Source organism: Cyanistes caeruleus, chromosome 5 (genome assembly GCF_971803275.1).
Source record: "Cyanistes caeruleus chromosome 5, bCyaCae1.hap1.1, whole genome shotgun sequence".
Taxonomy (NCBI): domain Eukaryota; kingdom Metazoa; phylum Chordata; class Aves; order Passeriformes; family Paridae; genus Cyanistes; species Cyanistes caeruleus.
In genome coordinates, this window is record NC_141705.1 from 82,499,860 (window position 1) to 82,524,908 (window position 25,049).

Genomic DNA, 25,049 nt, shown 5'->3' on the forward strand with positions numbered 1-25,049 from the left:
CATTATTTATTGCTAAAACAAAGTTTAGCAGTTGGTTTTTTGGAGAACTTCCTGTTTGTGTGTGAGAACACTGAGTCATGCTTAACCTGGAAGTTAATGCTTTTGTATTAACCTACTTTTTGTGTGTTGACTTTGTTTCAAGGTGGAGAATCTGTTGTTAAATGATAACGGGAATTACGTTCTCTGTGATTTTGGCAGTGCTACTAACAAATACCTGAACCCTCAAAAAGATGGTGTTAATATGGTAGAAGAAGAAATTAAAAAGTAAGTTTACTTCTGGTGATCTGTCATAAGCAATGACTGTGCTGCATAGAAATTCCATCTATTATAGTGTGGTGTGCATGTATCACTAATGAATTGAAATTAATGGCTGATCTTGAATTTATTTTGGTGTGAATACAGTAAAAGACTGGAACTATTTGATAAAATTTCTTCGGTTTATTTACAGATGTTTTTCAAAATTGAGATTCTTAAAATAAAACTGTTGGGAAAAAGCATGTTGTTGTGCAAGTAAATTGTTCAAAAATATGTGTCAAAAATGGCTCCTGGCCATTTTAGGTGTTGGATATTTTTATTTTGTGCTGTTTTAATACTGCTAAGCAAATACTTGCTAAGATACCAAGAACTGATGTAAATAAGCCCTGCAATGGATAAATATAGAGTCTCATTTGCAGAGTATGGTCCATGTCTGTTCTCCTAAAGCTGATAAGAAAAATATTTCAACTTTCCTGAGACACACTCTTGAAAGCATGTATTATTTTGGTTTTACCTTTCTGGGCTAACTTCTGCAGAGGGGTAAATACAGGCTGCTTGTTTTCAATCCATGAAGTGATACAGGCTCTTTTCAGCTCTGAAGTATTTGAGCTCCCAGTTTAGCAGTTGTTTTTGGATGTTAGTGTTTTGAAATCTGTGTTGTGTGTGGTTGTGTGAGGTAGGGAGAGCCCTTGCAGGACTCTGCAGTTACCCCCTGTCAGGTGCCTGGCTGCGTATGCACGGGCACTCCAGCAAAAGTCTGTGCTTTGGGGCAGTAAGGCTAAGAGTGAATTTTACCTGACTGAATTCTTATTCTGGTGTATGACAGGTCATACTCCTGCTCCAGGTATTATTTGTGATGCTGCAAATGCGGTAATGACTTGGGTCACACAAGACAATAATTCCAGGTGCACGTCTGAAACTTGTGTGATTGGTGCGTGCATGGCGGAGCGGGAAAGTAGCCTCTCAGTTCTGAGAAAGATTTTTAGCTATGTCCTCTGTGTTTTATGTTGCTAGGTACACTACACTATCATACAGAGCTCCTGAGATGATCAATCTGTATGGAGGAAAGCCAATTACTACCAAGGCAGATATCTGGGTAAGCAAAAAATTGGGTAGTATGATGTATGGGACTGGTTAAGGAAGGGGGAATTAAAACCAGCTTTGATTGACTGAAAAACTAATTACTGGAAGATTAAATACGTTGGACAACTATAGAACACAGAATAGTAGAGATATCTTGGGTAGTTACATTTTTGTAAATAAAATTAATCCCATGTTTGATCCTTCTTTAATTTAAAGGAAGAGGGATGTGATTTAGAACATGTCTTCTTATGTTGGCTCTAGTTTCTGCTTGATAACTTCACAGTTTTTTTTAGGGAAACCTGTTGCCAGCATGATCAAGAAAGGTGTTTTTATTAGTGGGTGTACAGAGGAAAAAAAAGGAATTTAGTGCAAAGCATAGGGATACCTGTGGTGATGCTACACTACAAATGCAGCTCTTGCTGCGCTCTGGATTTGTACTAGGTGTGCTACAGGAAGAAGTGGAAGAGCAAGTGTTGTTAGAGCTGCTCTTGATCCATCAGCTTGTCTCGTCGGCTGTGTTCCCAAGTGCAGCTCCTGCACAGCGTGTGAACACGCACTGTAGCCAGGGTGCAGCGTCCTGTTAGAGCTGCCCTGTTGTAGCAAGGGCTGGCCCTCATCCCCTCACAGGGCTTGTGTTTCTTTTACAGGCGCTGGGCTGCTTGCTGTATAAGCTCTGCTTCTTTTCCCTTCCCTTTGGAGAAAGCCAGGTTGCCATTTGTGATGGAAACTTCACTATCCCGGATGGCTCACGATACTCCCACAGCGTTCACTGCTTGATAAGTAAGTACACAGGCCCTGGCAGGAACTCTTCCATCTCATGAAGCCAGCAAAGCACAGCAAGTGCTGCTAAGCACCACTGCTGTCAAGACCTGCCACGTTCAGCTGTGCCTCTCAATCCCCCAATAGAGTTGTTGAAGCTCAAGGAACCTTTTTGTTTCTTGGGGGCTCAAGGATGATTTTTTTTCCTTAGGTGTCCATAAATCCCAAAGGAATAGAGGGAATGCAGAGACTGCTTGTATTTATTATTTAGCTCTATTTATTCATTCTTTGTGCCCTTAAGTGTGTATTTTCTGTGGAAGGGTCAGAGTGTTGACAGTCTTTGCTGTCCAAGTTGGACAGTTGTGCTTAGAGAAATTTGAAGTGCAGCTTTAGCATGGCAACATCAGTGTGCTGAGGTTCATTGCACTGGGGAGAATTTTAATTGTAGTTGCATCATTTATACCGGAGCAAAAGTCTGGAAAATCTTGTGCAACCCCAAGTGTCAGACACAGACTCTGGCAAAAGTTTGGCAGCATGAAGTGTGTGAAGGAAAATTTTGGCCAAGAAACAGTTTTGAGGCTTGTGATTCATCTGTTACCGAGGCACAGGGATGTGAGAACTAATATTTGCAGTAATCATCAGCTTATTGTCTTTGTTTTCAACTTAGAGTAGCCTCACTTGAAAGAGTGAGACGGACACCATATGAAAAATTCCAAAGGTTTGAATAGGAGCTCTTGTAACTTAAAGTTATGGATGTGTTGACCACGTAGTTTATGCTTTTATATAATAGGCCATGCCAAATCCAAACCAATTTTTGAGGGCACATTGATAATTGAGAAACAGCTGTTTTTATGGTAAGCACTTGTCTGCTGCCAATAGTGACAAAATGAGATGAACTTTCAAATTACTTAAGTATTTTCCTCTGTCAGTGTTAGGTTTTCTTTAGAAAAGTATGGGTTTTAATCCTTTCTCCTAGGTATGAATGCAGATTTTTTAATTCAATGGATAGCTGTGCCAGGATGAGCAATACTGACATGGAACATATGTGGGTGAGGTAGAACGTCCTTATGTAAACTTCCCTTCTTTCCATTTGGAGTGGAAGTCATAAAAAGCTGCACTTGGTTGTGGAAGGTATTTCAGGGACTGTGGCTTCATCTCTGCTCTTTTACAAGGCAAGGGAGGAACAAGCTGAACATGCCCTACCCCAGGAATTTTTCATTTCAGAATCAAGTGACAGAAGTCACTTCAGTGAGTGTCCTGCTTCCATGTCATGGTGCTGCAACTGAGTGCTGGAATCTGTTATTTTGTAAAATCTGTTGAAATTTAAACTTGCAGTGAACTGTACAGGTCATGAAATAATGGCTTTGGGTAAAATTCTAGGGTCTGTCCAAAATGATTTTTTCAACTTCTGGAGGGTTTTTTTGTAAAATGATGTGTAAGGTTGGCTGTTGTACTGAGCATTTGGCAAGTGTAGTTCACCTTGCTCATCAAAAGTGAGATGTTTTATCATCATCGTTTGTTGATTGACTTCATAGCAGAACATATTTTTAGAGCCTTAGGTTTTTTTAGGTGGTGTATTTTATTGTTTATTTAGGTTCTCTGGTTATTGAGGCAAGATGGCCTGGTTATGTGTACTGTGTTATATTTGAGACAGTATCAAGTAACTTCAATTTCTTGGGAAAACATTGAACCTTTTAATTTGGGAAGCAAATGTTTGAGAGGGAGCATCAGGAATTGTGTGTCTTGTCAGGGGAAGGTCCTTTTATTCATTAAACTGTTTTTTTATATGCAAAATTGTTCACAGTCAGTGAAACCTACAGACAAAAGTCTTAGCATTAAATAGTAAGAGCTGTCAATCTCATTTTAGCTACATGGAATTTTGTTTTAATCTTGTAATATGTTAGTTTGGTGAGTTGATTTTGTGTTGTTTTTCTCTGCAATTACTAATTCCTACTTCAGTTTAGCTCCCTTGTGCACAGCTGAATGTCTGCTTATCAAGCAGCATACATGTTCTACAGCTGTTTTTGACCCTGTAAACTACTTGACTTTAAAAAAATTATTAAAAAAATCCCTCAAACCCAAGATAACAGTGTAGATGACGGTTAGGGTGGAAAGCTGATTTGATGCAGCTGCTGGATTTTTTCCTTGCTGGTAGCATACTGTCTCAACAGGCTTTTTTGTAATCTAGCAGTGATAAGTCTTATCAATTTTTGCAGGATATATGCTTGAACCAGATCAAGAGCGGAGACCTGATATCTTTCAAGTATCTTACTTTGCCTTTAAAATTGCCAAAAAGGAGTGTCCGGTGTCTAATATCAACGTAAGTACTCTTGAGTTCCCTCTGTGCTTTCAGTGTGTTGTATCACAGTGTAGGTAGTATTGAGAAGTCTGTCAGATGAGCTGAGAGATCACATCAATTCTGCCACGCCTGGCTCCTAAGTGGAACACAGAGCAGAGAACGTGTCAGGCTGATGCTGTGTGCACGAGATATGAGCTCTCTGTAAACGAAATATGCTCTTAATTTTGAGGGCATAGCTTCATGGACTGTATTGATACCATACCAGTACCTGGCTTAGTATTTTAGCCATTGGTAATCTCTTGATAAAATCAGTATGAAATTTTCAGGTATTAACATTGCTGACCACAGAAGGCTTAATGTTGTAAATGGAGTGTCAAGAGCATGGCTAAACCCTTCACTTAGGCATCCTTAGCAATTGTGTTAATGCATTGGAAGGACTCGAGTGAGTTGGAAAGCAAACAGAGCCGTAGTTGAGTCAGCCTGCCTTCTTACCCTTGCTTTCCAGGGTCTGAGCTTGCTCCCTGAGATCTCTTGCTTCACAGATGTAATGGCATCTGCAGTGCAATGGAATCTGGGGACATCTAAGCTACTCCTCAGTATTATCAAGGGAGTCTCAAGACAAGTATCAGGAAAAATCCATCTCAAAATTGAATTTACAACAGGTTGTAGTAATGTCTGTCTTCAGAGGCAGACAAGTGAGTTTTCTGAGATCCCTTAGAATTCCTTGTTTCCTTTATCACTGTAGAAGGAGGTTCTCAGTAAGTTTGAATGTTGCCTTTTGGAAACACAGATTAAAATAAACCAGGAAGTCTTGAAATACTTGATAATGAATTGTTTGTATTATTTGTGACCAGATATAGATTTGCATTCATTATGTGCATTTGCCATTAGAGATGATGGATTTCCTCCTTCGCCCCAAACTGCCATATTCCTTGTAAAACAGAGTCTAGGTGATGTGGGATTCATTCAGGAATGTGTCTGAGGTGGGGGTAAGGTAAAAGCCCATCGAAGCTTTGGCACTCTATAGTTTCCTGGAATCTGTGTTGTGGTGGAAGAGCAGAGTGTGCTAAAAGCAGTTTCCTCACAATGTTGGGCTTTGCTTTAGAGCTTGAGGCTGAGGTAAGTCTCTGTGGAGTCACACAAAAGTGCCTGGAGAACACTTATCTTAGTGCTGATAGTTGGCAGTGTAAATGAAGTGAAGCAGTTAAAAAAAGAGTCAGACCAGTCAGGTTCCACTTCACTTCTGCAACACTTTGAGAGGATATAGAGATACTGTGAAGTTAAACCCTTTTTCATCTACAGCTGTTGAGTTCTGCATGAAGCCTTGTAATGTGGAGGTCTTGAATCCAAGCATACCTCTTCAATATGGAATGAATTTTTTTCTTTCAGGATTTTGGTTTTTTAATTTATTCAAATTTGTTTTTCCCAAGAATTCTCCTGTCCCTTCAACTCTTCCTGAACCCATGACAGCTAGTGAGGCAGCTGCTAGAAAAAGCCAAATAAAAGCAAGGTGAGCAGAGGGTGTGACTGTACATTTTCTTTCTTCTAATGTTAGTAAGCTGCATGTTTGTTTAAAGTCTGTTTTCATATGCTTGTTAATAAATGAAATATTACCACAGTGGAAATCATTAGATAAACTGTTCCCAAGAGCTTCAAGTCTATTTGGATTCCACTCTAACTTTTCTTATTTTACTGAGAATCCAGGGAGAGAAACTGTTATTTTGAAGGGAAGTGGGTTTTGCTATTTTTTTTGACAAATTGAAACTTTTCTGGAAAAATATTCACTTTTTTGTTCTTGTTAGTAAAAACATATCAAAAACCTTGGAAATCCCTCTCCATCCTTCTGATTACTGCTATAATCTAGTGTGTATGTGCTTGAGGCACCACTAGATAAATCCTTTACCTTTTCATTCCTTGTTAGTGGAAGTTACTTGGGTTTGGGTCTACCAGCATGTATGACTTGGTTACTTATACATTCAGCTATAATTATCAGCTCCATTTGCAAAAAAAGAGAAACAGTAATATAATAAATCGGTAGAAGTAGAAATAATTTGACCTAACGTATATTTTCCTTTCTCTTACTTCTTGTACATGTGGAGAGTAGTCCTGTTTGGAATTACAGGGTTGTGGTGGACTCAAGTATGAGACTGGAGTTTTAGGAAACAAATTTTAACATCTGTGCAGTGCAGAAGTAGAGTGGAAATGATTAAGACATAACTCAGTTATTAAGAGCTGTACCGTGTCAGATTTGAAGTAGAAATAGTTGTCTTTTTCTCAAGTATCTTATATGGGAAAAATTGCCCTTTCAGAATAACAGATGCTGTTGGACCAACAGAAACCTCAATTGCACCACGACAAAGACCAAAGGCCAATTCAAGCACTGCCCCTTCCAGCGTGCTGGCGATCCAGAGCTCAGCAACTCCTGTCAAAGTACAAGTTCCTGGGGAATTCGCTCATCGTGGCCAAAAAGGTAACTTCATCTTTAAGGATGGACCGAAATAAAGAAGCAACTGTGCTTCTATTCTTCCTCTTGCTCTACTAGAGATAGCATGTAAAACTCAGTTTTATCAGTCTTACTTTTTATATACCAAAAACCAAATCTTTGTAATTTCTGAAAGACTCTAAATGAGTGAATTGTAAATTCGAGGGGCCACAAAAACTAAATTTAGATTGAGAAGTGAGAGTGCTTTTCCCTTGTGCTTCACACTGGTTTCTGAATGAACTTGCCCACTGCAGACAAAAGTTCATGCTTGTTTTGTCTTGTGAATAATGCACAGAAAGTACAGAGCCCTTCTGTATCAAACTGGGTTTTTTTGTAGTAAGAGAAATATTCTCAAGAAGTTATGAGATAGCACCAATATGTTGGTGGTATTTGTAGGCTGGAACCATGTCACTTCTGTCACAACTGACAGATTTGTTCCACATGGCGCTGTGGATTCAGGAGGAGTAAGGGGAGACTCAGTTGAGTGAAGTGGATTTTTGAAAAACCCTTCTTCCTTATTCAGAAAGAGTTTTGGTAAATACTCACACAAATAGGTGACATTTATACATAGAATACTTTCTAATTGCATTTTGTGCTGTTAAGTGTCTGCTGCAGGAAAGGAAGAGTAGTTTCAGGGATGGTATTGGAAGTCTCAGAAGGCCACTGAGAATGTGTCCCAGATATAAGTACTTTTTACCAGGTGGTGTCCATATAACATCCAACTGAAAAAGTTTTTTCTGTTATGACAGGAACAGATGGGGACTTCAGAATATAAAACACATTATACAAGAGAGAAATGTATGGTAGTACCTGTCTCTTAAAAGTTGCTAAAGAAATGGAATGGTAAAATTCATCAGAATTCTGTTTAAGGGAGTTTTATGGATGAGCTAATAGTTTCCTTAAAGAAAATAATTCAAAATAGGTCTGTGTTGAATGCATGCGAAGCTGTGTGCTTTGAGATAGGAGTTTGAGGTCCTGCAGTGTGTTACTTAAGTGTTAGTGAAGCAGAAGTCTGGAACCCAGCTTGCTGTCATGAGACCGGGGAAGCTTCTTGCTACGTGCATCTTGCACGCAGAAATGGTTAAATGGTTAAATTTGCAGGCCTGGAGTTACTTTTAAAGAAATCAGCTTGGTATCTACCAGGTATTCTGGTAGATTTTAAGAAATCTAAAAGAAATCTGGTCAGAGTGGGAAGAGAAGTTGGCAGACAGTGTCAGCTTGAGGTGAAAACCTGCCAGGGAGGGCTGTGGCTGAAGCTGAGGCATCTGGATGTCAGTAGTGTTGTCTGTCACAGGAACCCCACGACCAGGGAATGGACAAGACATCCCACAGTCCCAAGGGACCACTCCACAGCAGCACAGGGTCCTCCAGCAGCTGCAGCAGGGAGACTGGAGACTGCAGCAGCTGCACCACTTGCAGCACCAGCCCGCCATGCAGGATGCTTATATCCAGCAGGTACAGTCAGATCTGTTAGACAAGTGTCCGAGACTCATGGTGTGTGTTAATAACCCTTGGAATTGTGCCAGTTCAACACTTGGGCTGTTGCTGCCTGTACTTCTCCTGCTAAAAGAATCCTTATCCCTCTTGCTTTTGTCCCTTCGTAGGCCCTGCCGTGTTTGTCCTAGGAAGTTGCTTGCCTTGTGCTCTGTTCTTGCAGTTTGACCCTGAATTCAGTCTTGCTTTGCATCACTGCTGTGTGACTTCAAGGCTTTACCCATGTGTAAAGGAGCTCAAGATAAATGTTAGGAGTCATTATGGCTGATGATGTTACGCTTGCAGTACCTGGTTGTACGTGCACCAGTGCTGAATTATTAAAAATAAAATCTGATGGATTTTTGGTTAAGAATTGATTGGGGAGTGGGGGAAGGAAAAAGCTTCCTACCAGAGTGACTGAATTGCAAGCTGATAATATAATATTATATTTTGATAATATAATACCTTAATTCAAAAAAGCTGTGGAGTCATATATGTGGTAGTCAGAAGAAGCATTAACTAAATACTTGCTTATTTCTGAGGGTGTATCATTACTTTTTAAAGCTCTTTTTTGTCTTTCCAGTATCACCAAGCAGTGCACCAGCAGATGGTCCAGCAGCAGCTGTTGCTGCAATCTGTGTACCAGCAGCAGCCTGCCCAGTCACAGTATCCTGCCATGGTATGTCACAGAGATGGTAGAGTCTTAAAATACGGCCTGTGCTTGTAAATATCTTGTGTAGATGCAGTAAGAGAAGTGCCTGGCTAATTGTACTGAGCTGTGGACACAGCTGATAGCATGCAGTTTGCATCTAAAATAATATGTGGTTGGAGGAAAGTTAATCCAAACTAGTTTGTCTGGAGTTGCACTTGAGAATTAATAATAGGATAGGATCTATCCCAAGTCTCATAAGAAGGTCTGTGCTCATTTGAAACATACTTGGTTAATGTTTCCAGTACTAGCCACAGCAGCAAATAGATGTTGCATGACAGAGAGTGGCTGAAGACAGTGATGTGCAGTTCTTACTTGAAAAGCAAGAGAGCTAACTGCCACAGCCTGTTTTTTAAAGGAGAAGTTGTGCTGGAATATTGTATTAAGATTTAAGAATAGACTGTGATGAAAAGGCAATTAGCAGTGCTGCAGTAATTACAGAAATCTGAGTGGTAATAATAGGCTGGAAAAGCAAAGCAGTGGCACTGGCGTGTCGGAGCGGCGTCTCTGTGCCCCTGTGTTCTGGAGGATGGCCGTGGGTGTGTTTGGCTTAAGGAGCAGTGCTGATACTTGGCAGAAGAGCTTCTGCCAGCCCATGTGTGTTCTAACACAGCCCTGATTTCCCCAGGTGCAGCAGTACCAGCAGGCTCTCCTGCAGCAGCAGATGCTGGCTCAGCAGCGGGCACAGCAGGCGCAGTCCCCTGAATATATCACTTCTCCACGAGATTTTGCACCAGCCTTAATCTCCTACCCCAGGTCTCTCCCAGTGCATGGCGGAACAGTGGCAGATCCTCCCTACCCTGCAAACAGGTGAGAACTGTGGCTCAGCTCAGCCTGGGGGTTACTGGAGCCTTACATTCACTAATTGTGGTTAGCACTGCCAAATCCTTCTCTCACAAGTTACTTGCTTTGGTGGTAAGAGATTACTTTGAGCAGTTGGACAGTGGGTGTTCAGTGGTAAAGGATATTTCGGGAGCAAAGTGAGACAGTTTGTTAACAGATCAGCCTGGTACAATTTCTTAAAAGTATCTTTTCCAGTATTTCCTTTTCATGGACTTACTCCAGGAACTGACTGCTGACCCCTTCGCTTGGGATGGTCAGTAGCATGTGTTGAATGATGTTATGTGCATCTGAAAGGAATTTCAAATACCTGTTAAGAGCAGCTTTGTAGTTGGCCTTGATGTGCTGCCTACTCCTGTGCTCAGAGGTGTGACCTGAGCATGTACCATGATGTACGCCTAGGAAGAGATACAGTCCCTAAGCAGTGGCCCTCGGACCTGCCTTTGCTTAATAGATGGTAATAAATGATAACTTTTGCATTAATTCTTGTGAACAACAGAGGATGTAATAAAAAATACTTTTCCTTTCTGATTTAAAAATAAAATCAACTTAAAAATCTGTCCAGTTTCACTGATGTTAGAAACCAGGTTATATATTTGTGTAAGTTCCTGTTAGGCTTCTTTTAAATTTGCCTTCAAATTGTTTTGGGATGAGCTCTTAATGCATGTGTGCTGCTTGGGTGTAGGATTTGGCATTCTGAAGGGTGTCTCAGATTTTGACCCTGATAACCAATCCTGTCATGTTTCTATTTGCTTCCTCAAACTGACTCCACAGGTCAGGTATTCCTGATGCTGAAGCGATTGGCAGTTACCCAAAGCAGAACATCAGTAACCCACCTGATATGTCAGGTTGGAACCCATTTGGAGAGGACAATTTTTCCAAGTTGACAGAGGAGGAGCTGCTGGACAGAGAGTTTGACCTGCTAAGATCAAGTAAGGGACGCTTGAAGGCTTACTTTGCTTCCCAGTAAATGAGGGCTCTGATTGCTCAGCAGTTCCAACACCTGCTTGTCCGAGGACTGTGCAGGCTGTGTACAGAACATTCTTTCTGAGCATTTGAGGGCACAGTTGGGCCTGTCTTCCTTTCCTTTTCCTTTTTGAAAACATGTGCACTAGGACCTCACCGTCTGAAACTGGTAGTTACTGGCTCAATTACTGCAGAAATGGTAGTGTCTTAGCTCTTCTCCACTGCTTGTGTCACCTTCATTGCCACCAGGCTCTCAACAGCAGAGGTACGTTGTCAGATGGGAAGAGAATTTTGGCTGCTTGCTTTATTCCTTTCCAGCTTTTTTCTTGCACACCAGAGCAGAAGATTTTGTGGGTCTGATATGTCCTTTGAAAATGCCTGAAAGAAAATTGATCTATTACATTATGTTAATGTTTTGTACTGTCCTTTTTGAGTGGCTACATGTAAGGGCTGGTTTATTGTACTGATATGGCAATAGTTGAATAAACTTTTTCCTCGTGAAGTCAGTTATCTCCATGGTTTTTACTTGGAATTACTTTCCGTTTTTAATTGCTGAACACATGCTTGTTAGTTGCTCTTCCTATAACTGGTTTTGTTGAGATCAGATTTATTAGGGGGACTTGGAAGATGTGACAATGTTAAAAAACAGATTGTATATGCTTGGCTGTCTATCAGCAAGTTTCTTGCAATTAAAAGTACAGTAAAGTTGAATTCTGAGCAACTGAAAAAAATACCTTTGCCTTCAGTTGAGTATTTTTCTTATTGGATGTGCACCTTACCTGTTAATCCTTTAGGGAAGTGACTGGGTGAGTTTGTTTGTGGAACTCTGGTTGTTAGTTTTCCTTTGTGTCCTGTGTGGATCGGATCAGACTCCTGTTTTTGATGTGGGAATGGAGCCTGCACACATTTTACAGTCAAATGTCTCACTGGTAGCTGGGAAAAGTGGCTCAAGTACTAGCTGAAATTAAGTATTCCTTCCAAATGCAAGTTAAGGATTTGTTTCAGTAGTAGAATTGAATATCTGGAAGCCTGCTCCTAGCACGTGTGGCCCTTAGTCTTCTGAAATAACACACTGGTGAGTCTGGAGCAGGTTAGTTTGTACCCAAGGTCAGCACAACACCACCCACTTTCAGAATCTGGGGCTGCTGGACTGCTGGGTGAGATTGACTTGGTTAAGCCACAAGTTTAGAGCAAATGCAAGTACCAAAGAAGATGAACCAAGGTGCAGTTTGGGCTCTGCTCTGGAAGCTAGTTCAGTGCACAGGAGAGCTGGGTGTGATAACACACCTGATGTGCTGTATCTGAGAAGCAAGCTAAACCCAACAGCACAGCTCTGCTCAGTAGGAAGCAGCATTAGGGGCTTTAGTCACTCCCATAGGGGGAATGCAGACATAGCCCTGAATTGCTCCCTTGCCTGCAGCACACTAGATGGCAGCCTTGTCTGTACAGATGGGGGCTGCCTTACAGCTGCTCTGAGCTCCTGGGGCTGGGTGTCCCTCAGGGGAGGGGGAGCACGGGTGGTTTGTGTCTGTGTGTGCATGTAGATACACGTGTACCTTCAGAGACCTGCGAACTCGGCGTTTGGATACCGAGGGTGTTGTGCCAAAGATCGTATGAGCGTACTTGGCAGTGTTCATGCCTTTGCTGCAGTCAAAGCAGAAATAATTATACTTCCTGTTGTCTCCTGGTACTTTCTCAGACTTGCCTGGAATAATGAGAGGGCAGGAGATTTATTGTAAAACTAAGTCTTGTGCCTATGAAATTGTCTTTAACTGCGTAAGACTTAATGGGATATCCTTAGATATGTATTAAGCTTGAAGGCTGAGTTCTCTTTAGTTTTAGGTTATCTCCTATGAGGGGAAAAAGGCTGTTGAGTACTAGGTAACTTTTTTGCCATCTATAGAAAAGAATATTGCAGATACAGATTTGATCAGTGGTTATGTTTTTCTGTTACTAAAACCAACTGCTGTCCTGTACTTCATAACTCAGATACAGTGGTGTGTAAGTTTGTGGTGCTGACGAGTTCTCAGAACACGAATCCTCTCTGTCTCTTCTCAGAAGTCTAGTTTGTATTGTTGAGATGATACTTTATACATAAATTAAAGATGTTTCTAAATCTGGCAAGTGTTTTTAAGGCTTACGTGTTTATGACAGTAACACCTAAGTAAATATAGAAAGCCTTTGGTAGAAGATGAAGATGTTGCCACAATTTGTCAGGCTGGCATTACCATCACATTTCGTGTGTTGAGAGGATTAATGTCAGTGTGTGCAGTGATGGGTGCTGCTGGGGTGATTAATCACTTCTCTTGTAAAAGGGGATCCAATTCCTAGGCCGGAATACACTGCTTATGCTTGGTGTTTTCCTACTAGAATAATGCTGGTTGTATTAAAAGGTAATGTGCAATTGGGTGGATTTCTGAAACGAGCACCTTTGTGGGGAGCTGTGACACAGAGTGACAGATTGGAGCTCCTGGCTCTTACTGTTTCTCGTTGGTGTTGCTGTGATCATCAGTTAGTGATGGGCCAGAAGTGACATCTGATGCTGCATTTCTGACAGCATTGTGAAGAAGTACATTTCTTAAACAGCTCCTGTAACTACTTAATCATCTGTGCAGAAATGGGAGCCAAGAAAGTGAGTCTGCTTTTTCACTGGGGAAAAAACCCCCAGCGCTTTCATAGCATTGCACAAAGGCTCGGGATCACCCCGGTGCTCCAGCAGGGGCAGGTGTGGCTGCAGAGCCTCCCAGGCGCTCTGCCTGTCTCCTGCAGTCGGACCAGCTGTGCTTCTTACAAGCCTTCCTTTGTCAAGCCCCCTGCCAGAGAAGATATTCCTCCCTCACCCTGTACAGTGCATAGCTTTGCATAGGTGTAAGTCCTGCCATTTTAATTTTATTTTACTTTAGTTTTTGTTCTGTTTCATTTTGTTTTTTACAGACAGGCTGGTGGACAGGAGAGCATCTTCAGATAAGAATGTGGAGCCACATGCTGCTCCACAGACAAGTCCTCCTGAAGATCCCTTTGGTTCTGTTCCTTTCCTTTCTCAGCAAGGCAAGTTCCATCTGTGACGTGATTACCTCGTAGCTGTACGCATACCTGCCTGTAGGTGTATGTATCTGCTGAAGTATGCTCAGCAGTTCAGGGACCAAAGAGTGGCAAAGGCTGCCTCTAACTGCACATGGGTTGAAGGGATGTGTTGGTGTGTTGATTACCTCCAGTTGAAACCACTTGTGCATCCAGCTCCTGGTGCCTGTGGAGCCTTGGCACAGCCTGTGTAGGGTGTGCTTCTGCTGGGCCAGTGCCAGGGGCATCACCAGGGCAGAGCCATGGCTGGCTTTGCTGAAGTCAAATTCCTTACTAAGGCCAGATATTGCTACTTCCCTGTAGTCTGCTTCTGCATCGGACTGCCTCTGTAGTTTACTTGTCCAGCCAAGTGAAGACAATAAGCTTCTATGCACTTAATGCCCAGTTTTGGTACAAGTCAAACACAAAACATTTTATGTTGCCTATACACGGGGAGGGTTGGCATTCCTTATTGCTTTTCAGTTCAGCTTTGACTATGTTTACCTTGAATGGAAGTAAAAATAATGTGTTATGTGGGTGTTGTGAGTGGGAAACTGCATCATCTTGCAATTTAAGCAGCAGTTTTAACATTTGGTTGATCAGCACTTTAGTATTTATTTTGGTACCTTTGACAAAGCCTGTGTGGTAAAAGGAGCTGAGTCAATTCTGGAACTACTTGGGTTTTGTTGTGAGTTCTTGTGTGAGAAAGGTGCCTTAGTACGACTTGTAAAGACTGTTTTTATGCAAGTTCAAAAGCTCAGGTAAAATGCCTTAAAATAAACCAGCTGGGGTCAACCTAAGGTAGTATCTGTGTTTTCTTTCACTTGGATCTTGCATTCTTGGAGACGCTCTGCTAGGGCTGCCAAGTGCTCCATGCTCCACGTGGTGAAGGCGGGACAGGGTAATGCTGCTGTGTTCCAGCAAAGCCTTTGGTGAAAATCCCTCTGTGCCCATGGCTGCTCCTTTCCCTAGATCTGGATTCATTCTATTTGCTTTAGGACTGTGTTCTTAGTTTGTGGTTTTGTTGCACTCTCTCAGGAAAAGTTTGCTGTCTGTCACCTTGTTCATGCTCAGTGCCATGTGAAAGCCATTTAGTGAAGAAGGGTTTGCTCTGTAGTTGCTCTTTGGAAAGGTTTCTCTGGCATCTTCACTCCAGAGTTTGCTTTGACTTACAGGTGAGCCTGAATTCACATGCAAAACAAACAGGAATAGTTTACACTCCATTTAAGTTGGGAACCATCAGGTACTCAGTCTCCAGCCAAGTATTCCTTACCCTTGTGTCCAGGGGTTATTTTATTGCTGTCCTCACTTGAGATCTTGGAAGTACATTTGATTGTGGCTGGGTTTTTTAGGTGATTATAGTACAGCTTTAGATTGTAACAAATGTCTTCACTGTATATTATCACATGCTTTATTTTTGTTACTTGGAATCCAAGCTCTAATTCTTGACATACTGAAAAGTGAAAAAAAAAAGGCAGTTGCTTCTTTAAGGGGAGGAAAAATCTCCTGAAATTCAGTCATGGCTGAAAAACCAGGTTGTTAGAGACATGTTGAGCTGGTTGTGGACTGATAGCTGTGGCACTATCAGTGCAGAAAAACTGCACTTTTCAATACCCTTTTTTCCTGTGGACTTGGAACTGGCATTTAAACAAGAGTAAATACTGGCTTGATTTCAAGAAAGGTATGGCTAATTATCTGTTAACTGTGAATTGCACTTACAAAACAAGTCAGGTATAATAAATCTTTAAATGTTAATATTCATCTTTTAAAAGTTGGTTTGTGTTCCCCACTGAACTGTTCTTGGTAATGTCTTGAAAAGTGGTGTTGCAAGACATCAAAGAAAAGGAGAAAGCTGTTGACTTGGACATACTTAATTTTTAGCTGAAGGCTTTCTGGGACAAACTTAACAAATGTCCCTCCCTAATATTTTGGTTTCCATTTGTACTTAGCACTGCTGTGTGACATGTTCTTCCTGGTTTGTTCCTTGTGATTGTGAAACGTGTAACTGAGAAGCAAACCACCTGTGTCTCTTACTCAGGGCATCCAAGGGCAAGTGGAACAGAGGTTTAATACCTTGAGTTGAGTCCCAGCGTTTGTGAGAGAGACTCTGGGATGGTGTTAAAGCACAAGTTTTGTTTCCTTATTGTAACATGTTTGGGGCCAAGTGGGGAGTGTGTTAGCACTGTTTGGCCAGGGCTCTGACCCCACTGAGTTCTGACATGTTGAACTTCCATGAGATGAAATGTTGACCTTATAAACACAGGGTCTTTAAAGTAAATAAATTTGACTTTGTTGAAAAGTGGCTGTTCTTACTGAAGTTGTGTTCTGCTGTATTGACCACAGTTGCAGCTCAAAGGTTTTCCTTGCTCTGGCATGGGTCTGATGTATAAATTGTGTGTGTGGGCTGTGGCTGAGTAGAGTCGCCCAGAGGATTCCCCAGGTTTTGGAGGCTTAAGGGTTCTCTTCTGAAAGCAGCTCTTCACTCAGTAATGACCTGACTTGTCACCTCCTGAGGGAACAGCAAGATGATGAATATCACGTGTCACCTTTGGACTTGGCAACATCAAGTGCTGGTAACCTGGCCAAGTGTCACCAGGTATGTGAACCGGTGTCCGGAAGGAGAGGCAAGGGAGAGCAGAGGCTGCAGTGGGAGGCCTTAGATCATTGTTGGGAAAGCCTGTGGGCTGCTGTGACTTGGGATGTTTCCTGTGGAGCTGAGAGTGCATGTCAGGCTGGCACTGCTGCAAAGGTCACCAGGAGAAGAAACCTGGAACTGGATGGACTCTAGCTGCTTGTCTGTTAGGCCTTCTGTGCTTATTTTTGTCCTGTGGGAATGGAGAGCCAGCAGCAACACTTGTGTCCCTTGGTGTACCCTGAGGGAAGGGGGTGCAAAATGAGCTCACAGATGTTGGGTTCCTCTCAGTCTGGGGAATTGGGAAGCACTGTGGAAGCTCTCGGTGTCTCTCACCCTTGGTGTGTATCCTATTAAAAGCATTCTCACAAGTTAAGTTGCTATGCACACTACCTTATGCCTGGATTTTTGTGGGAAATAGTAGTGCTCTAACACCTGAGATGACTGGAAAAGAAACTTGGCCTGGGAAAGAATTCCGGTGCTTGATCTGATACAAGCAAACTCTACATTGCCAACTTCTTAATGAAAGAGAGAGAAGACAGCACAATTAAATATCCAGCACTGGGGCACTTAGACATTCACATGAGGAAAACAGATCCTGGTTCTGGAATGCCTGAACTGGATGGTGACAGTGGAAGAAACCTCTCCTGTGGTCAGCGTTTTGGAATGGAAGTCTTAGATTGAAGTGTGTGTTAACCCCTTGTAATTATGTTGTAAGCCCCTTTGTTATTATCAAGTGTTTCAGAAGCTCAGAAGAAACACTTTGTGCTGCTCTCAAATGTAAGAAGGAAATGTCATGAATATAGTACAGTTGGCTGGTGAGTTGTACTCGGTGCCTTTGGTCATCTTGCATTTGTTCACACTAATGATTTGTAGGATGAAGCCAGCCTAGAATGGCCTTTTGCTTCCCTCAGCTTAATACTGTGATTCCCAGAAGGAATACAAGAATTGAGGTAACACTCAGAATCACATGGATGGGCTGTGTGAGGAGCGGAGGTGGTGGGAAATGTTTCCTGAAGCTGTTGCAGGCATTTGGCTCCTGTGGAAGAATCTCCGTGAGCTGTCGCCTGACTTGGATCTCGGGATAGGGTTTTGGTTCAGGTCATCTCGTTAACAGTTCTGCTGGCTGGTGTACAGATCATGTGTGATGTAGTTGTGATCAAGTCCCTTGGTTTTTGTAGACTCCTTGGGTAACCCCTTCTGAGCCACTGCAGGCCTGTTACCTGTGCAGATAATGAATAAAAGCAAGTCCAGTTCTGTAGCAGCTTCCTTCTGACTTACAGATTTCCTACACTCAGCCACGTGCTGTTGTCTTCAAATGGTCACTGCAGGTGTCTGTCTTGGAACAAGAGGTGCTTTCTGGTGTGGTGTGTGTTGTCCCAGCTGCGTGGGTTGTGCAGAAAACCAGCTGGCTGTGTGCCAGACAGCAGTGCCAGGGGAATCATCCAGAGCCTTGGAGACAGCCCTGAGAATGCCCTGTTGCAGTAGGTGCTGCTGGATATGCACAGTGTCACAGCAGAAACATGTGCTGTCCTGGCAGGGACAGACATGGGGGATGATTATTCATTCATTCAGATTTTTGTGTATGCCTTCTAACAGGGTTTCAAACCACTGCAAGTCCAGTACTATAGCTGTGGAGCCCTGGGACCAATGCAGTTTGGCCCTTAGATGATACACAGCTTGCTAGAATTGAAGAAATAATTATAAATACCAGACAAGAAGAAACAAGAAAGACTTGAGCTGCTTTTACAACTTGAAAAATGCTCCTGCCAACTATTCATGTTTCTTTGACAGCTGATGTTGATGGTTTAAAGATGGCCAGACCTGTGCAGTGATCTGGCTGTTACTTCAGGTTTAGGTAACTTGGCAGAGAGAGTTCTTGTCAATATCTGTAGTTACTGAAAGCTTTGCAGATGTTACTCTGTACCTTCTTGGCTGTGGTTTCAGTTATTCATAGTGCTTGCTGAATGCAGGTTCAGGATATTTCCCTGTATCAAGATAATAGTAAACTTCAGCTGTTTTAGATAGCACTTCCTGAGTAACCTGTAATTGTTCACTCATCATAGGTATAAATGATATGTCTGCATTTTCTCTCCATTATCATCTACTGATTTTTTAAAAGTTCTTTCAAGTCTTGCAGCAGTCAGGGACACATTGCACTCTTATTGTATTGCACTTGAATCTCTGGAGTAATTATTTAAAAGAATGTCAGCAATAACTGCCAGACACAAGTGTGGTATTCTTCCTTTTTTGTTCCTCTTGAAAATAGAGGTGGTAAGATGTGTAAATCCATTACAATGTTGAGCAGCTGCTGCCCTGGCTGTTGTCAGAGAACTGGTGCAGATTTAGTTGCAGCCTGCCGGTAATCCTTGGGCTGACATGTGGCAAATTGTTATGAAATGATGGTGGCAGTATGTTCCCAATTCCAAGGGAGCTTAAAGCTCTTAGGCCCCACTCTTGGGCTACCCCCGCGATACCCTAAAATGAGGAGCCAGCAGAAGGCATGTAATTACTGCAGTTGTTCGAGGGAATTCATCCTCTTATAATCCTGTGTCTCGAAAAAGAACATCGGAACAGAAAATTTCCTTGAAGATTGAGATCTTCTTATATGATTAAAGATGTTCCACCTGGCTCGCATTTGAGCAAGGAACAATTGTTCCCTACAAGCTGCAAACCTGATTAGAAGTGTGGTAATCTGAGCAGCGCATTGCAAACAGATGTTGCGCACCAGAGTGCGGCACTGCTGTATAAATGGGTATCTGGAGGTCTCTGCAGCAGTGTAGCCTGACAAGATTGCATGAAATCAACGTGACACAACACTTGAGTCTGGAAATCTGTTTGGCCAGAGCATTCAATTGTCACTAGGTGGGGGCTTTTCCCTTTGGGGAGATTGTTTCTATGTGTAGCGCTGTTTATTTCATTTGCTAACTTCATTAGCAGTGAAACAGGGGCAACTGTAGTGTAGAAGACCAAACTATTCCTATCTTAGTTTAAAAAACAATAGTTGTAGGGAGGGTGTTTTTGTGTGGTTGGTTTGGTTCTGGTTCTTGTCTGATGCTGTTTTAACATCAGCCCTAGTTGCTGGGGCTAACCTGAAGCCGCTGCAGCTGCCAAGGTAGGTACACAGATGGTTTGTTCCCTCAGGGTTGGCCAGGTGGGGCTAAAAGCGTGCCAGATGAGTATCTGAGAGTAGTTTCTGCTTGGAGCAGGTGGCTGACCTCAGCACACACAGAAGCATAAAGGAGGATACTTGTTCTTTGCTGACACACTCCAGTGTGGGAGCAGTGCTGTCACCGTTCTGGAAATACTCCTTGGATTGAAAGTGTTTTCTTCAAACCCACATATCGGGAGCAGTTGCTATTCACAGTGTCATTGCTGTGTGCCACCTGCTTTCCAGGTGACACTGTCAGTGTAGGACCGTACGTGCTGGCTCTGCACCTCTGGAATAGTGAGCTCTTAGTGGAGGTTTTGAGTTTCTAGTCACAGCTGGGTAATTCCCAGTCTGTACATAACACCTAGACACTGGTTTCCTGCTGCAAGAAGCAAATCACGTTGGTAGCTCTGGCAAGGAGTCTGGAGAAGGAGGAGTCTCAGCTGAAGAGCTAGAAATTCGGAAACCTTCAGAAACCACTGCTGAATTGAGATGCAGTTACTGACTCTGCTGTGATGGTGTTAGAAGGGGAAAAAGTCTTTTTGCTATGTCTTTGAGTGGCCTCAAAGATGTTTGGAATGTGTTTTCTCACGTGCAGGGACAGATGATTACAAATGCACACCTTAAGCTTCCCTAGCCTGCAGGCTGTCTCATTGCTGCCAGCACAACTGCTGGGGTGTGCTATATCCAGTGAGCCATGGCATTGCCCTCAGTGGAGCAAGAGCCCACAGAACTGACCGGGGCCAGGACAGGCTGCTGTGGGCCAAGTAAAAATCAACAGGTACACCAAACTTTGGTGTTCTCCTTGCTGTTCAAGCACTTCCCCTGTGTCTGCCTCTGTCAGCCAGGAAGGTGCTCAGCATTTCCTTGAAGAGTGGTTCAGAGCTCCAAGTACAGGGGGGAAACACCTGGCTTCTGTGTTGCTGTGGACGCTTGTCTCCAGCAAGAGGGACCGCTCAGTCAGTTGTTCCTGGCTTCATCTGAGTTGCTCTGGAGACTGTACTTGTCAGACTGACGAGAGGAAAGCTTAGGGTGGGGAGGCTGGGCTGTCTGGATGCCTGATGGCCAGGATCATTTGTGTGTGTTGCCAGCAAGAATCACAGCTGTGAATAGCAGGTGGGTCTGGTGGGATGCTGGAGCAGCCGGGTGCCAGGACGTGGAGCGTGCTGTGGGAAACATCCTCTGGAGAGGTGTGGGGCTGAGAGCTGTACCTCTTGTGCCTCAGACAGCTCCTTAAGAAGCTCATCTGCTCTTGGTAGAGGTTGAGTGTTCTGTCTCCTCAGTGCCTGTTATAGTTGGTTTTCCAGGGACGCTTGACTGTGGCAGCACTTAAAAAATAACATTTAAACCTTTTGGTAAGTCAGGTTAAGATAACACTGTGATTCAATCCTTCCTTGGGAAAAAAATTGCTTTATCAGTTGTTTACTGCATGTTGAGATAAAGTGCGAAGGTCTAAGCATTCTGTGGGACTGTAAACTCTTGTGGATATGGACGTAGAGAAGAGGTTTGGGCCTTTTGTTGTGTAAGTGGTGTTAACATCTAACCTAGAAGTAGTCCTCTTTTCTTCTCTCAAATCTATTTGCATTTATGCTAACAGCAGTGTTCCAGTAAATATTGGAAACAGCGGGATTTGGAGGCTAGGGGGGTTATATAGTGCAATGTGAAGGCTGTACCTTTGGGAAATCTAAAGTAAGCAGCGGAATAATCCAGATTCTAATTTAGTGGGTAAAGCAAATATGTAGCGTTTAAAATTACAGTAGATAAGAAGCAATCTGACACCAGAAGGCAAGAAGAAACAGCTCAAAGCCCTAATCACCTGATGTTTTTAGTCATTCTGGTCATCTTGTTTTTAAATCCGTACATGAATTTTATTGCTGCTGAATTTTGATTATTTTAAGTGTAACTGCAAAGGAGTGAGGAAGCTGATGGATGAGGAAATCTCTGTTAATTCCCTTTAAAACTGGGAGAAATGGCTCTTGTAAACTGGAGCATAGAAAGAAAAGAATCAGACTTGGCCTGGAAGTTGCATGCTGGTTTCCTTGTGAAATAAGGAATTAACTGAGTAAATCTTTTATAGACTGCAAGAACAAGAGTTACGAGCCGGATTCTGGCTGAAGATGATTTTTGGAGAAATATCAGATGCCTGTAGCCATCCCTAGCTTTTTCGGGCCTTTGAACACAGGGGGTGGGTTAAATGTCAGTGTTTGGATAACAAAGCCCTGAGAGGAAGACATCAGTTTTGGCTGGGTGAGGTCAGGGGGTCCTGTGCCGTGCTGTGGCTGGAGTTCTCTAATAACTGCTTGAGCAGGAGCAGCCCTGGCCCCAGCAGGTGTCAGATGCTGGAGGTGTGAGGAGCTCGGTGCCAGGGTGCCTGTGGCAGCCTCTCTGGGCAGAGTGGCACACAGGCTTTGGTCCTGTGCCTGCCAGGAGGTGAATTCTCACTGCTGTTGCTGGCACCATGTGGAACATTACACACTCTCTCTGTGTCCAAGAGGATACTCTGAGGGCAAATGTGCTTTACCCAGTGGAGACTTGAGTGTTTTGATTTTCCTCCTGCTCCTTCTCTTCCAGTAGAAATCCAAGTCAGTTTCACCACTGAGAACATCTCCCCAACATGATGGGGCTCTGACACAGGGAGGAACTGGGCTTGCTTAGTGACAAGAGCGGTGCCAGTGCCACTGTGCAGCCTCCCCTGCTCTGCCTGCTCTTGCCATCTCCTTTTTGTACTGCTGCAAAATTTTTACTGCTTCCAGTGTTCCCAAGGCAACTACACCACAAAACACTCACCAGTGAGTTGTTCTTTCAGTTCTAGTTGTCAGTCATTAGTGGGGAGGAAGCTGGCAGAGGAAAAGGGATAGATTTCCTTGCCATAGAGAAGCTGAGCTGACAGGTTGCATGTAGACACAAAGCAGAAAGCATTGCTCTTAAACTTGAGGAAAAGCAAGAGCTTTTGTGCCTCAGCTGCTGCAGAAGTCAGAAGGAGCTGCTCTCGTGACTAGAGCATTGTTTGTCAGAGCAGACTATCAAAGCCAGAAGCATATCAGAAAACAGCTTGTCTGCTTAAAATAAATATAATAGAGAAAATTGAAGCGTTTAAATCCTACTGCCTCCTGTTTTCCCAGAGGAAAATGTATAATGACTGGGTTTGAAAAGCTGTCTCTAGAGATCAGCTGTGTCCCATAGCCCCTTCTGTGTGCCCCCAAATACTGGTACTGTATTTCCAGACCCCTTGTGCTTTAGAAGTAAAGCTGGCAGCTCTGCCTGTTGATTTCATGAGTGTTGTTTGATATGTCAGATCTGATCTTTAGCTTATTTGCTTCCCTAAGTACAGGATGTGTGTTTGCATCAGTTCCTGGAATGTGTGGCTGTGGGGTGTGTGGAGTAAGTTTTGCCTTCATATGTTTTAAGTTTTCATTTGCTTTTTTCTTTGGACCTGCAGGTTCCCCTGGAAAACAAGTGGATAACTCAGCCAGCAATCAAGGAAGTAACTTAGGGACCCCAACCAAGGCTGGAAAACTGAGCCATGCATTTAGAGATCCCCGAGCAGGGAGGAAGAGTGCAGAGGGACACGTGACAAAAGGTGGTGAGGAGTCAGAGAGTGATTTTGAATCTGATCCTCCTTCTCCCAAGAGCAGTGAGGAAGAAGAAGAACAGGAGGATGAAGAAGTCTTGCATGGAGAGAATGGGGACTTCAATGATGACAATGACACAGAACCAGAGAATTTAGGCCACCGACCTCTTCTCATGGATTCTGAGGAAGAGGTGGAAGAAGAGGAGGAAGAAAAGCAGAGCTCCGATTCCGATTGTGACCGAAGCAAGCAAAAATGCGTGGAAGGGCTCCCGAGCGCTCGCTTCAGAGACGGTGTGGGCAGCGGTGAAATCCCAGAGCCCAGTTCGGTGCCCATGTCCCCGCCTGAGGTGCCAAGCGCCCTGAACAACTCGGGCCAAGAATTTGACGTGTTTGGAGCTGTGCCCTTTTTCACTCTGCAGCCTCAGGCAAGAGGCAAGACAGACAGACCCGTTTCATCTCAGGCGCCTCTTCCCAGCCCAAGCCAAGAGCAGGATGACTTCGATGTTTTCATAAAAGCTCCTTTCAGCAAAAAGGTGCCCCAGCAAGGTGGGCAAGGGTCAGGGATGGAGCCTCTACTCTCCCCCAGCTCTCCGCAGGGTGTGGATATCTTTGGCTGCACCCCGTTTCAGCCGTCCCTTCTCCCCAAGTGTGCTGGGAGTAGAGAGGACCTGTTTGGCTTGGTTCCGTTTGAGGAGATCACGGGGAGCCAGCAGCAGCAGAAGGTGAAGCAGCAGCGGAACCTGCAGAAACTGTCTTCCCGCCAGAGGCGCATGAAGCAGGAGGTGCCCAAGAACAACGGGAAGCGCCATCACGGCACCCCCACCACCACAAAGAAGGGGCTGAAACCCAGCTACCGCACCCCGGAGCGCGCCCGCCGGCACAGGAAGGCCGGCCGCAGGGACTCGCAGAGCAGCAACGAGTTCCTGACCATCTCGGACTCCAAGGAGAACATCAGCGTGGCCCTGACCGACAGCAAGGATCGAGCCAACCCTCTGCAGACGGACGAGACTCTGCTGGATCCGTTTGGAGCCAAACCCTTCCACCCGCCGGAGCTGATGCGCCACGGCCAGCACCAGGGCTTTGGGGACAGCCGCGGGGACCACGGCACCGTGGTGGTGCCTGGCAGGCCGAGGCAGAGCTCCTTGCATGGGGCCGTTCACGGGGGGGACGGGCTGAAAACAGATGACTTTGGTGCGGTGCCCTTCACAGAGCTGGTGGTGCAGAGCACGCAGAGCCAACCGCAGCAGGCGCTGGAGTTAGATCCCTTTGGAGCAGCTCCGTTCCCTTCTAAACAGTAGAGGCTGCCAGTGGGTTCCCCCCACTCCACCTCTCCAAGTCCCTTAATAAAGGTTTAGTGGAGTATCTTCTGTGGTTAAAATGCCAGGGGCCTGGGTTGTACAGCTTGTTCAGGTTGAGGAGGCAGTGGCCTGCGTGCGTGGTGGAATTGCAGATAATGGCTAGTTCTGATTTGGGTCTTTTTGAGAAAAAAATCAGGCATGTTGTTTCCTTGTGGCAGATGGCTCCTGGAATGAAACGAGGAGCTGGATGTGAATCCTTGTCACTGACTTGGGGCCCTGGGACATACTGTCCTTGTGCACTTTGGTGTTGCCTTTCCATCCCTCTGCCCTGTGCCCCGGTGGAGCGGAAGAGGCAGGGAGCACATGGAAAATGTTTTCCATATGTACAGGGGGCTAATGAACTGCGGTGCTTCTTCGTGTCTCAGCAGACCTATGAACCAAGACACACTGATAACCAGATCATGTGCTGGA

General features: G+C 43.9%; 1 protein-coding gene across 4 annotated transcripts in view; it reads left to right on the plus strand.

Annotated features, from left to right (window-relative positions):
- The window catches only part of BMP2K (BMP2 inducible kinase), a 44,463-nt gene extending 19,821 nt beyond the window's left edge, over positions 1-24,642 (plus strand). For 3 of the 4 annotated variants that reach the window (XM_023927047.2, XM_086890875.1, XM_086890876.1), the window contains exons 5-16: positions 143-264; positions 1,270-1,351; positions 1,986-2,118; positions 4,314-4,417; positions 5,827-5,906; positions 6,706-6,866; positions 8,173-8,333; positions 8,935-9,030; positions 9,689-9,870; positions 10,675-10,832; positions 13,801-13,914; positions 23,149-24,642. In XM_023927047.2, coding sequence (XP_023782815.2) covers positions 143-264; positions 1,270-1,351; positions 1,986-2,118; positions 4,314-4,417; positions 5,827-5,906; positions 6,706-6,866; positions 8,173-8,333; positions 8,935-9,030; positions 9,689-9,870; positions 10,675-10,832; positions 13,801-13,914; positions 23,149-24,578 — 2,823 coding nt within the window. In that variant the 3' untranslated portion in view covers positions 24,579-24,642. The remainder of the gene's footprint in view (positions 1-142; positions 265-1,269; positions 1,352-1,985; positions 2,119-4,313; positions 4,418-5,826; positions 5,907-6,705; positions 6,867-8,172; positions 8,334-8,934; positions 9,031-9,688; positions 9,871-10,674; positions 10,833-13,800; positions 13,915-23,148) is intronic. The other variant, XM_023927048.2, reaches the window with a different exon arrangement.
- Positions 24,643-25,049: the final 407 nt, after the last annotated feature.